The sequence below is a fragment of the Macadamia integrifolia genome, chromosome 7 (genome assembly GCF_013358625.1).
Source record: "Macadamia integrifolia cultivar HAES 741 chromosome 7, SCU_Mint_v3, whole genome shotgun sequence".
In the NCBI taxonomy this organism is placed as follows: domain Eukaryota; kingdom Viridiplantae; phylum Streptophyta; class Magnoliopsida; order Proteales; family Proteaceae; genus Macadamia; species Macadamia integrifolia.
The window spans coordinates 11140794-11152818 of NC_056563.1; the positions used below are offsets into that span (position 1 = coordinate 11140794).

The 12025-nt window shown below is 39.4% G+C and overlaps 1 protein-coding gene and 1 pseudogene across 1 annotated transcript in view; one reads left to right on the plus strand and one right to left on the minus strand.

Annotated features, from left to right (window-relative positions):
• Positions 1-325: 325 nt before the first annotated feature.
• On the minus strand, positions 326-917 carry LOC122083622 (annotated as a pseudogene).
• An 830-nt stretch (positions 918-1747) lies between these two features.
• The window catches only part of LOC122084194 (protein furry homolog-like), a 79244-nt gene continuing 68966 nt past the window's right edge, over positions 1748-12025 (plus strand). The window contains 2 exon segments of the mRNA XM_042652277.1: positions 1748-1973; positions 2884-3018. Coding sequence (XP_042508211.1) covers positions 2923-3018 — 96 coding nt within the window. The 5' untranslated portion in view covers positions 1748-1973; positions 2884-2922.

Below are 12025 nucleotides of genomic sequence, written 5' to 3' on the forward strand. Positions count from 1 at the left end.
CGACACGTGGATGATTTCAAACCAACAATAAAGATCTCTGGGGAGGAGCAGGGTTTTTGTACATGCGTTGCATTAGGTGGATTTGAAAAAACAGCTCACTAAGTACAAGAGAGGAGAATCACCAGCTATTTGCGATTCTCTGGCCTATTTTCTTTCTGCAATTCCACATTTCTTAGACGATCTCTTGGTGGGTGTTCATTTGGTCCTTTGATAAACCTAATTGGATTGGGAAATGAGAGGTTTATGAGCTGGAATCCTGCATAAAATTATTGATTTCTTTTAGCTTCAATGGCTGAACAATAATTTGTAAGTCATTCTCAAAAAATTAGACTACATGTGTCAGCAATGGCTTCTTCAGAAAGTGAGTTTTCAAGTTTGCAATCACAAGGTCGGCCTTGTCTTTATTAGTTTCCCAAGTATTACTCCCAACATCACCACATTCTCAAGCTTAAACAATTCTTTGGGCACCTCACACTCCTTCTCGAACACATCCAGCCCAGCCCCTCCCAATCTCCCTTCAACCAAAGCAGCCACAAGCTCTGCTTCATCGATTTGCGGCCCTCGCCCAATGTTCATTATATACCTCTTTGAACCCACTGCGTCAATCACTTCCTTCTTCACAATGTATCGCATCTCACTCGTCAAAGCACACACATTGCAATTAACAGCCATATCCACAACACTTAAACAGTGCTAGTAATTTATCGCATCCGAGATCGATTTCTCAGATCGCAGGACCCAAAGGCTTCTGCTTTCCTCGCAATCACAGAACCGATCCTTCCCAGCCCCAAAACCCCGACTCTTTTGCCACTGAACTTGGTGTTTAGCTTCATATCTTCTTTGGTTGCCCACTATCCACTCCTCACGTAACAATCATGCTCGTAGATCATCCTAAATATCGCTAGGATCAAAGCCATGGCCGACGACGCAGTCGGTGTGCACGTCAGGGTGTTAGTAACCCACTCCCCTGCAACGCATGTATAAAAACCTAGGGGTGTCAACCGATCGGGCCGGTTCGGTTTCGGTTGGGCTTAATCGGGCTTGAAGACTTTCAAAGGCTACACCGTGTCCGCCCATTTAACTAATCGGGCTCAGTTATTGAGGGCATGATATGCTTTATATTCGGTCGGTCGGCCTCGGGCTATAATCGGGCCACCTTAATCGGGTTTTAGTCGGGCCTTAACCGGGCTACGGACATATTTAATGTTAAACGGGATTTGACCGATTTTTAAACGGACCCTCTTTAAAATGTCCTCTTATATTCCGGCCCACTCATGCAAGCCCAAAAAAATGATAATTAATCAATAAATGATACAAAATATAACCATTATTTAAAATGTGAACATGTTTTTACTTTTTAATTTGGGGGGTAAAATAGGTATTCTACAATCATTAAAGGGTCGGGCTAGGCCAGTGCATAATAGGTCGGTCTCGGTCGGGTGTTAAAAGGTCGGTCTTGATCGGGCGCCCGACGGTCCAAGTAGCAAAACCAAGACCGACCGTTTATAAACGGGCCGGGCTCAAGCCCGACACGTTTAATAAACGGTCTGGGCCAAGCCGGTCAATAAACGATCGATCCTGATCGATTTAGTCTGTTCGGGCCACGAATTGACACCCCTATAAAAACCCCTCTTCCCATCAAAGATCGTCATGTGTTGATTTGAAATCATCCACGTGTCGCCACTACAACCCGAGCTATAGATCGTGTAGCACATGGGTGCGCTATAGAGTTGCCTGGGTTGGTTTTCCAGTTTCATTTGCTTGTGTATCCCTGTTTCCAGGTATTGCAATCTTGCATACGAGGAGTAAACAGATGCTTTATTTCAGAATCGCAACTCTTCTTCGATATAATGAGGCGACAAAATCATCTTCTCTCAGTTCATTTTTGCGCAATTACAAGGACTCCTAAGGATTTCCTTGCTCTCATTTCTTCAGTTCGTTAACAAAGTGGCCATGGCTTTGCCAAATTGCAGGTATTCCTTAAGATCTTCCAATTCTTTTGCAATCTGGGAGATTCATTCATGAAAATTGGACTTCAAAAAATTTCCCAATCATATTTACTTCGAAGTTTCAAGAAATGTGCATCGAAAACTTATTTCACGACCCAAAACCATTGAAATTTGAGGATCTTTCCGTTAGGAAACGAGGTTTTTCTTTTTATTTTTCCCTGGTTCCGCTGTTTATGGTTGTTTCAATACTAGTTTTGTGTTTGTGTATGTACTTCACATTCAGATTTTGTTTCTGTTTAATTCTGACACTTAAAGCTTGGAGAGGTGTTGTTGCAAGCTGGTTCTGGGGAAGTAGAATCCTTCCACCTGCCCCCTTCTCTCTTCAATTCTTGAAGTGAGCCTTTTAGTTTGTTCTTCTTGATCTATGCTTTTGTTTTCAAGTTTGGAATTTAGACTGAATACTGAATAGAGAGCTCGATGAGTATCGCCACTTGCAGTGTTGGTGTGTTTGTTTTCTTATATTCCATGGGTTATTGTTGAGTGATAATTTTAATGTCTGATTGCATTTCTATCATGTGGATGAATAAGGATTCTTGTTACTATCACATCTATCGCCACTTGCAGTGTTGGTATTGGGCTTTTGCACTTCTTTTTTACATTTTAATCTGTGAAAATAGTGGTTTTTCTCATTCTTGTGGACTGTTGTGGATTGCCGAGACCTTATGGATCACTAGATTGGCACACAGAAAGCCTTTGGGTTTCACCACATTCATGGGACTGCTATGAATGTGGTAACAGTAATTAATGTAAAGCATTGAAAGTTGTTTGTTCAGGAAATCTTGGAGTTTTTCTAGTGCTAGGTTGCTGCATTGGAGTTAACAGTAATGGAATTACCTCATGTTATTTAACTTGGATATTGGTCATGCCTTTGTAGGTTTAGTTGATCTGAAGATATCATATTTAATTTGAAGAGATGAGAGCAGGAGGTGCAGCAAAGCTGATCGTTGATGCACTGCTCCAGCGGTTTCTTCCTCTTGCCAGGCGTCGCATTGAAACCGCCCAAGCACAGGTTGGATGTGAATTTGTGTAATGTGGTTCTGATTTGTAGAAGCAGCACCAACCAAAAAGGATAAAAAACAGAGACCAAATTCCCATATTTAAGAGAAATTGCAAAAAAACAAAATTAACAAGTTAGATGGCCAGATAATGCAGGTTGAGTTCTCTTCTAATGGCCTAGAATATCTGCTGAAAGTTTCAGCCTGATCCAAGGTTGGATTTGTTGGAATGATTAATTCTAGTCAACTAATATTTTTCATGATCATGCTTCAGATTTAATAGACCCAATAATAGATCAATCTATGCTGTTGATATGAGACACAATAGATTTCAGTTCCTGGTACATCCGATATCAGTTCTTGAATACAACAACAATTATCCCAACTAAATGAGGTCGGCTACATGAATCCGAGCAAAGACAAAATATTAAAAGTAATACTAAAAAAAGAGATGAACATGCAACAACAAGAAGTTAGTAATATCACACTTAAATGAGATCACTCCTCTGTGATGGTGCTTCCAAAGGCCTCCATTGAACATGGCCATGCCACCTCAAATGACTTCCTTAGAGCTTTTTATGTATCAGGGCAACTCCTAAATCAATTCTGATATAGTAATTCCGTACTTTTTCCTTTCTAATTTTTCCACACATTCATCTTAACATCCTCATTTCTGATACTTCTTAACTGCCCAACATTCCATCCATACATCATAGCCTGTCGTACAATCGTGTGTTTAATTTTCTTCAAGCTTTAAAGGAATACATTAATCACAGAACACTCCAAATGCACCTCTCCATTTCATCCATCCCACTTTAATTCTATATGAAATATCATCCTCTAAATCACCTTCTTTTTTTTTGTGTATAAAAAAGTATATTAAATGAACAAAAAGATAGCCAAAAGGCAGGATACAAGCCAAATTAGTGAGAAACTAAGAGGCACCACCCCAACCTTAGATAAGGCAAAGAAAAAGAAAATACATGGGCCATAAGGTCCAACCACAAATTAAGTTTTCCATTCATTAGAGCAAAGGTAGTATGGGGAAAATCTTATGTGGCGAGTCTGTCCAGTGAGACGAAACGGCCATTTGAATCTTCATTTTGAGCTTCCTTAATATCATCAACATGTTGGACTTCCTCCTCAGAATCCTTCAACTCCGTCTCTTCCACTTGAGAGAGATAAATTGAAGAAGCTGTATGACAATCCAAAATATGAAGGAATGCTATTCCCTTCTCTGAATCCGTCTTATTGTCAGGATTCGTAAAATTTCATAGACTCTAAAACCTCCTCCGAAGAAGCAACTAATGAACTATCAATCTCAGGATTTAAGTTGCACTCTGGGACCCTAGAGATTGACTCCTTCTTCTTCTTCTTCTTCTTTTCCTTTCATCCTTATGGAAGAAGATTGGACAAGGGAGGTAGGATATTTTCCTTCCTTAATATTCGGCCTAATAAGACCCATATCATTGGTAATATTATCCTCCTCAAAATCTGCCCCTACCATATTTTCCACCAGGTTCTCAATATCTTCTTTTAGGAGATCACCCAACAACTCTTCATCCTTATCCCTCTCCTTCTCACCTCCTTCAATTAAGCACACCAAATTAGTAGGACCCAATAACTTATCCTCCTTAATCTTATCCTTATGCTCTACAACTCCTTCAATTGAGCCCCCTAGAACTTCATTCATTCCCTCCAAACCTGCTATAACTCCTTCAAAATTTAAATTGAATGGCCCTTGCCAAGTTTGTCCATGTGGGAAGAGGGAACCTCCATCAAACTAGCTGAAGTATCTCAACAATATCCTGAGAAAAATTTTCTCCCGTTGATCCCTCATTCCCTATCGCCTGAATGGGAATAATCTTCCCCAAATCCTGCTTCATATATTCCAGCAAATCAAAATTATTGGAATCAACAACTTCCTTTTCACTCTCTCTGCCAAATGAACCAACAAAAATAACAACAAACTCAGCCTTATCCCAACTTACTGTGGTTGGCTACATGGATCTATGCCGTCCAATAGGTTCTATCCAAGGTTATACTTCAGACAATACTAAAAATATGCATGTCATTCCTCACCAATTCTTCTATTGTAATTTTATGCTTGCCCCTAGCTCTTTTGGCTTTTTCAATTTGAACCCGATCACTCCTTATTGGGGCGTCCTTAGGTCTCCTTTAAACATGACCATACCACCTTAAACAATTTCTCGGAGCTTGTCGTTGATCAAGGTAACTCCCAACACAACTATAATATGCTTATTCCTTAATTTTTTCCTTCCTATCCATCTTAACATTCTCATCTCAGCCAAATATTGTTTCTTTATATGACTCTTCTTGACTGCCCAACATCTTGCCCTATACATCATAGATGGAAGCACAATAGTCCTATAGAATTTTCCCTTGAGCTATAGAGGGATACGCTGGTCACATAAGACTCTGGATGCACCTCTCCGCTTCATCCATCCCACTTTAATTCTCTGTGAGATATCATACTCTATGTCATCCTTATTTATGGTAGACCCCAGATATCTAAAACAATCACTTTGAGGAATCTCTATCTCCTCAATTTTTAGGATTTCATTCCATCATTGATTGGCTAAAGTGTATTAATCTTAAAACCTCACACTTCACATATTCCGTCTTCGATTTACTAATCTTAAAACCTCCTGTTTCCAAATTTGATCTCCGTAGCTCTAACTTAGTATTAATCCCTACTTAAGTTTCATCCACTAAAACGATGTCATCTGTGAAGAGCATACACTAGGGGACCTCGTCTAGAATGCTCTTGGTTAACTCATCTATGAGACTATGACATGCGCAGACAAAGAGGGCTTAAGGTAGAACCTTGATGTAACCCAATTGTAATTGAGAGTTCTTTACCTTTTCCTCTCACATATCTCACCTTAGTAACCACACCCTCATTAATGTCATTAATTATATCCACATAAGTACTTGACACCTCTCTCTTTACCAGGACATACTGGATTAAATCTTTAGGAACTCTGTTATATGCTTTTTTTAGGTCAATAAAGATCATGTGGAGATCTTTCTTGTGGGCTCTATAACTTTCCGTGATCCTCCTCACTAGGTCGAAAGCCTCTATCGTAGATCTACCTGGCATAAATCCAAATTAGTTCTCTGCCAGCTGAACCATATTTGAAATTTGAATTACGAGAAATAAGCAGATCGGCTCCACCACTTGTTGCCACCGTACAAGTTGAGCTCCACCACCAGACCCCTGATTAACACCACCACTTGCTCCCACCGTAGCAGGTTGCACAACACCTGAGTTTCCCTCACCACCACCTTGAATGTCATCAACTTGACGTCTTCCATTGGTTGGGACTTTCCTCACCCACTTCTTTCGAGTAGTTTGATGTCTGAACAGTAGCACCACAATGTTAGGCCGAGGAATGACAATTTTCTGCAATGAACATAAACAAAGGGTTTCTAATCGTCAACAATCGCCTAATCAAATACGGCTCCATCATCATCATGAATGGTCACTGAACTAGGAAGCTCCCTTCCAGCATGAATTTCAATCCATAGACGGGCATAAGACAACATCTCCATAGTTTTAGTTTTTTTATTTGTTGTAATGGGGTTCCCAACAACACTTCCGATTATAATTAAAGCATCAACAGACCAATAATGAAAGGGTAGTTTGGTAGCGAAATCCACATTGGTATTGAACACAAATCTACCTTCCCTGACAAAGAAGATGAATTATATGGCCACACTATCATTGGTTGCTTATGGACAAACCAAAGTCCCCCTTCAAGGACCTTAATTCTATCATCTTCCTGATTAAAACAAAATGTGAAGAGACCACTATCTCCAAACCATTGAAATCAACATGTTCAGTGACATGCCATTGTTTCAGTAAAACATCTTTGAAAAAGTGAAGGGAGGCCTTCTACCAATAAATTGACCAATTAAAGAATTTTTCCATCACTTCACTTGTCCATGAACAATACTTGAATGGGCAACAAGCAACTGCAGTCTACTTAACAAGAGCCGGATCCACAAACTTCAATTTTAAACCTTCATCATTCAACTTTGTGGATGCTAAGAAATATGAAGCCCAAGGCACATTTTACCTTTTCCTTTACCGTTTGTATCTCCAGCATAAGTCTCCCTATTAACTTCTAACGAATCTCCATTAGACTCCTACAACTTGACACCCATACATACCTCCTTGCTACCTCCATTCAAAATCTGCAAAGACCCACCCGAACCTGCCTTTAAATCACCTCTGCTAGCATTCTTACCACTATTGTGCCAACCTTGACCTCTAATATCCAAAGAAGATGGAGAGCCAATAGCCGAAGCAGCTATTGGCCTGCCGGTCATGAGAAAGAAGCTTGATATTAGAACTTCTATCACCTTCTTTATTTATGGTTGACCCTAGATATCTAAAATAATGACTTTGCGGCATCTCTCTCCTCAATATTCACCATTCCGTTATCCATCTTATTGTAACTAAAGTTACACACCATATACTTGGTCTTCATTTTACTTATCTTAAAACCTTTTGATTCTAGGGTTAATCTCCATAACTTCAACTTAACATTAATCCCTACTTTTGTCTTATCCTCCAAAACAATATCATCAGCAAAAAGCATACACCATGGAATCTCATCTTGAATGTTCCTGGTTAATCATCCATGATAAGCGCAAATAAGTGCTTAAGTCTGATCCTTGATGTAACCCAATTGTGATTGGGAACTCACTACCTTGACCTCCCACGGCTCTCACACTAGTCACCACGCTCTTATACATATCTTTAGTTATTACCACATACTTACTTGGAACCTTTCTCTTCTCTAGCACATGCCATATTGACTTGCTAGGGACTCTGTCAAAGGCTTTTTCTAGGTCTATAAAGACCTTTGGAGATCTGTTTTGCAAGTTCTAAATCTTTCTAAGAGCCCCCCTGAGTAAGTAAATAGCTTCTGTTGTGGATCTACCTGACATAAAAGCAAATTGGTTTCTCCAAGATAATAGTTTCTCTTCTCAGGTGGGCTTCATTTACCTTCTCCTATAATTTTATTGTATGACTCATTTGCTTTATGCCTCTATAGTTACTGCTGAATTGAATGTCATCTTATGTTTGTAGATTTTTAAATCGGAACTATAGTGCTTTTCCTCCATTCATGTGGCATTTTCCTTGTGCTCATCTTGTTAAACAGTTTGTTTAGCCAAGATAGACCATATAAATCTAAGTTCTTCCACACTTTTATTGGGACCTCATTTCGGCATTGTTTCTTGACTCTTGCCTACTTTCATCTTTTTTAATTCTTCTTTAACATCAGACACCCTAACCTTTTGTATATATCTATAGAATGTGGTGTCTTTATAAGTAATGTAGTCTTTCAAGCCACTCTTACTCGAAAGCTTTCTATTTTATAGGATTGGAAATTACTCATCCCATCTCTTCATAGTGTCCTCATTCCTTATTAGCACTCTACCATCATCACCTTTAATACATATAACATGCCTGAAATCCTTGCTCTTCCTTTGCCTCATTTTAGCTATCTTATGTATAGCTTTTTTCTCCTTCCTTTGTGCTCATATGGTTGTAGAGATCTTCATACTTATTTTCCCTTTTTTTCTTCATAGTCTTCTTAGCTTCATTTTTGGTAGACTTATACCTTTAGAGCTTCTGCGTCTTTAATCATTTGCCAAATCTTAAAGCTAGCATTCTTAGTCTTAATGGCTGCTTGAGCCTCATCACCCCACCACCAAGTCTCCCTAGTGGGGTGCCATTTCCTGTCAATTCTCGTAGGACATCTTAGCAACCTTAATAATACAACTCGTTATTTCATTCCACATTGTGTTATTGTCCCTTTCAAAGTCTCACTTTCCTTGTTTGACCCTGTACCAGTGAAGACTTCAAGGTAATCCCCTTTAAGCACCACCACCTTATCCTAGGGCAAATAGGCTCCCCTTCCTTTCAATTATGTGGAGTGAGGCATATATCTATGGCCACTAATCTATGTTGATTGGATAGACTCTCCCCTGGTATCACTTTACAGTCTTTACATAATAATCTATCGGATCTTCTAGTAAGGAAGAAATCTATTTAGTTACTATAGTGCTCACTTTTATAGGTAACTATATGCTTCTCCCTATTTTCAAAATAAGTGTTTATAATGGATAAATCATAAGCAACTACAAAATCTAAAACTGAGATCCCCTCTTTATTCCTCTCGCCAAAACCATAGCCTCCATGTACACCCTCATAATCTCTATGGTCTTTCCCAACATGTCAATTTAGATCACCCCCTATTATAATATTTTATCCTCGGCCAAAACCTTGCGGTAGACCGTCCATGTGCTCTTAGAAATGTAACTTACTATATTCATCTAATCCTATTGGGGGGGGGGGGCAGGGAGGGCATGTGCGCTAGTTCTATTCACAACCTCTTTCTCTAGCACAAGCTTGATGGATATAATCCTATCTCTAAGTCTTTGAACATACTCTATTTTTATTACTTTTATCCATGTGTACCAAAGTTTAAAGTCATTCAACTCCTTAGTTTTGTTATCCTTCCATCTAGTCTCTTGAATACAAGCTACATGAATCCTTTTTTTTTTTAATGGCATCTATTGATTCTAGACTCTTACCGATTAATGATCCATTGTTTCAAGATGCTAATCTAATCCCACATTTTCTTTTAGACTAGCTTCTTTGCCCACACTTGCCCGCCGTTAAAGATATAAGTTCTTGAATATCCTCCCAAAATAACAAGTGTTGAATCCAACTTAGGGTAGGAATATAGCATTCAACCAGCAAAATCAAAACTTGATTGTAGGAGAAGGTTAAGAACCCTGACTGAAGAAGATATGTGGAATCAGAATGTAGATCAGAACTGTTAGACTATGTACTTAAGTGCTGCAAGGGGCACATTGGTCTTTTCCCCTTCCATGGACCCTATTTAAGGAGGGTCGGTTGAAGGGGAGCATACTTGTAATTTTGACTCTTCTTATTATAAATAAAGGGGCTTGTGTAGTCACTTAGATCATTCAAGCATTTTACCCTATTCATGCTGTTAACATGGTATCAAAGCTAATTTTCTGATCTAGGGTTTTTTTAGCCTTCTCTTCTTCTCTTCTTCCAAAAGCCTCCATCCTCTCCTTCCTTTGTCTCCCTAATTCCCCATATGAAAGCGTTAATGAGGTGATTCATATGAATCTAGTTGATGTCCTACATATTACCTTAATATTTTAAACCCAAAAAAACCTGCAAGAATTGATTAGGGTTCTTCCCTCTCAGCAATTTTTGATTGTTCTCTTCTTAGAGTTTGTTTCTTCCTACTTTTAAGAGCAAATCTCATCCTATTGAAGATCAAGTATAAAAAATTGGAAGGACTCATCACTACTTGTAAGATTGAAGCCCATCTTCACTTACGATTTGCCAAAAGTTAGGGTTTTTTCCCAACATTGATTCCATCGATTTTGGGTTCCCTCCTTCAAAATCAGTTGATATTTGGAGGAGACCCTTGTCATCTCTATGGAGGAGATCGACCATCCATGTGGACCTATCTGCCAAGGTTCTGTGTGTGACCCTCATCTTCTTCCAAAATTCTGGTTTTCGACTAAAATCTTAATTTGGCTAGCTTATTAGTTCTTCGTCAGAATCATATATTTTGGTGGAGTGCTTCATTACCCTTACAGGGCAATTCAATCCAAGTTTAGGCTTTTCCTGATGGCTGGTTTTGAATATTTGGTATTTCTACCACTCGTTGGCGATTTCTCTTTGGTGCCATCATGTCTGAAGTAACTGCAACAACCTCAGGATCTGATGGGAAAGGTCGCAATGAATACATTCCTTTTGATGCTAGCTCTTGAAATTGAAGGAACTAGTTACTTCATCAGGTCAAGATCTACCTACCTTATTATTGCTGGCAGAGGTCTCATTGGACATATCACAAGAAAATCAAAGAAACCCTCTGAAGAGGGTTGCTTAGGAAAAATAGATCACTAATGACTCTCTGGTAATGTTTTTCTTAATTAATTCTATTCATTAATCTATTTTTAGACGGTTCTTGTTGACATAAATTGCTTCTCAGATCTGGGTTGCTGCCAAGGAAACTTATAGACAAATACGGAATGATGCTCAGGTATTTGATCTTCGCAAGCAAGTTCGTACCACTACCCAGTAGGACCTCTCTGTTTCCAAGTACTATGCTGAATTGCGTAGTCTGTGATATGTGCTTGACCACTTTGTAGACTAACAACCTGCCAATGTTGAAGACATTATTGCCTATACTGAGCATGTGGATAAAATCAGGGTGTATGATTTCTTGGTTGGTTTGAATGTTGAGTATGATCAAATTTTTATCCAGGTATTTAGCAGATCTCCCTTCCCTTCACTGGAACAATCCTTGGCCTTGGTTCATACAGAAGTGTGCAATCGTAACTCCATGCTTCATCCTCCCACTACTGAAAAATCAGCCCCACAGACTGGTTCCACTACTTCTGAAGAAGCAACCTGTACTAGTGACACCACCAAGGTGGTGGTGAAATGTGACACTGGAACAATCCTTGGCCCTGGTTCATACGGAAGTGTGTAACTCCATGCTTTATCCTCCCACTACTGAAATATCAGTCCTACAGACTGGTTCCACTACTTCTGAAGAAGCAGCCTGTACTAGTGACACCACCAAGGTGGTGGTGAAATGTGAAAATTGCAAGAAGCCATACCATACCCTTACCAAGGCAAAATGTTTGAAGCTTTATAGAAAACCAGCTGATTTTGACGCTAAACCTGCTCGTGGTAGATCCGAAAACAAGGCTAATCAGGCTGAAACTGTTGGCACACCATCTACAATTGATATTGGTCTCTTCCAGGAGGAACTCCAGGCTTTCAGGCGCATGCTTAAGGCTTTTAATTCATCAGCTCCTACCAATTCAACACCTTTAGGTTCTAACTTTTCTCATTTAGGTATTTTGTTTGGTGGTTACTGTGCATTGGTAGTCTCCAGTCCTTGGGTCATTGACTCCGGTGCCATT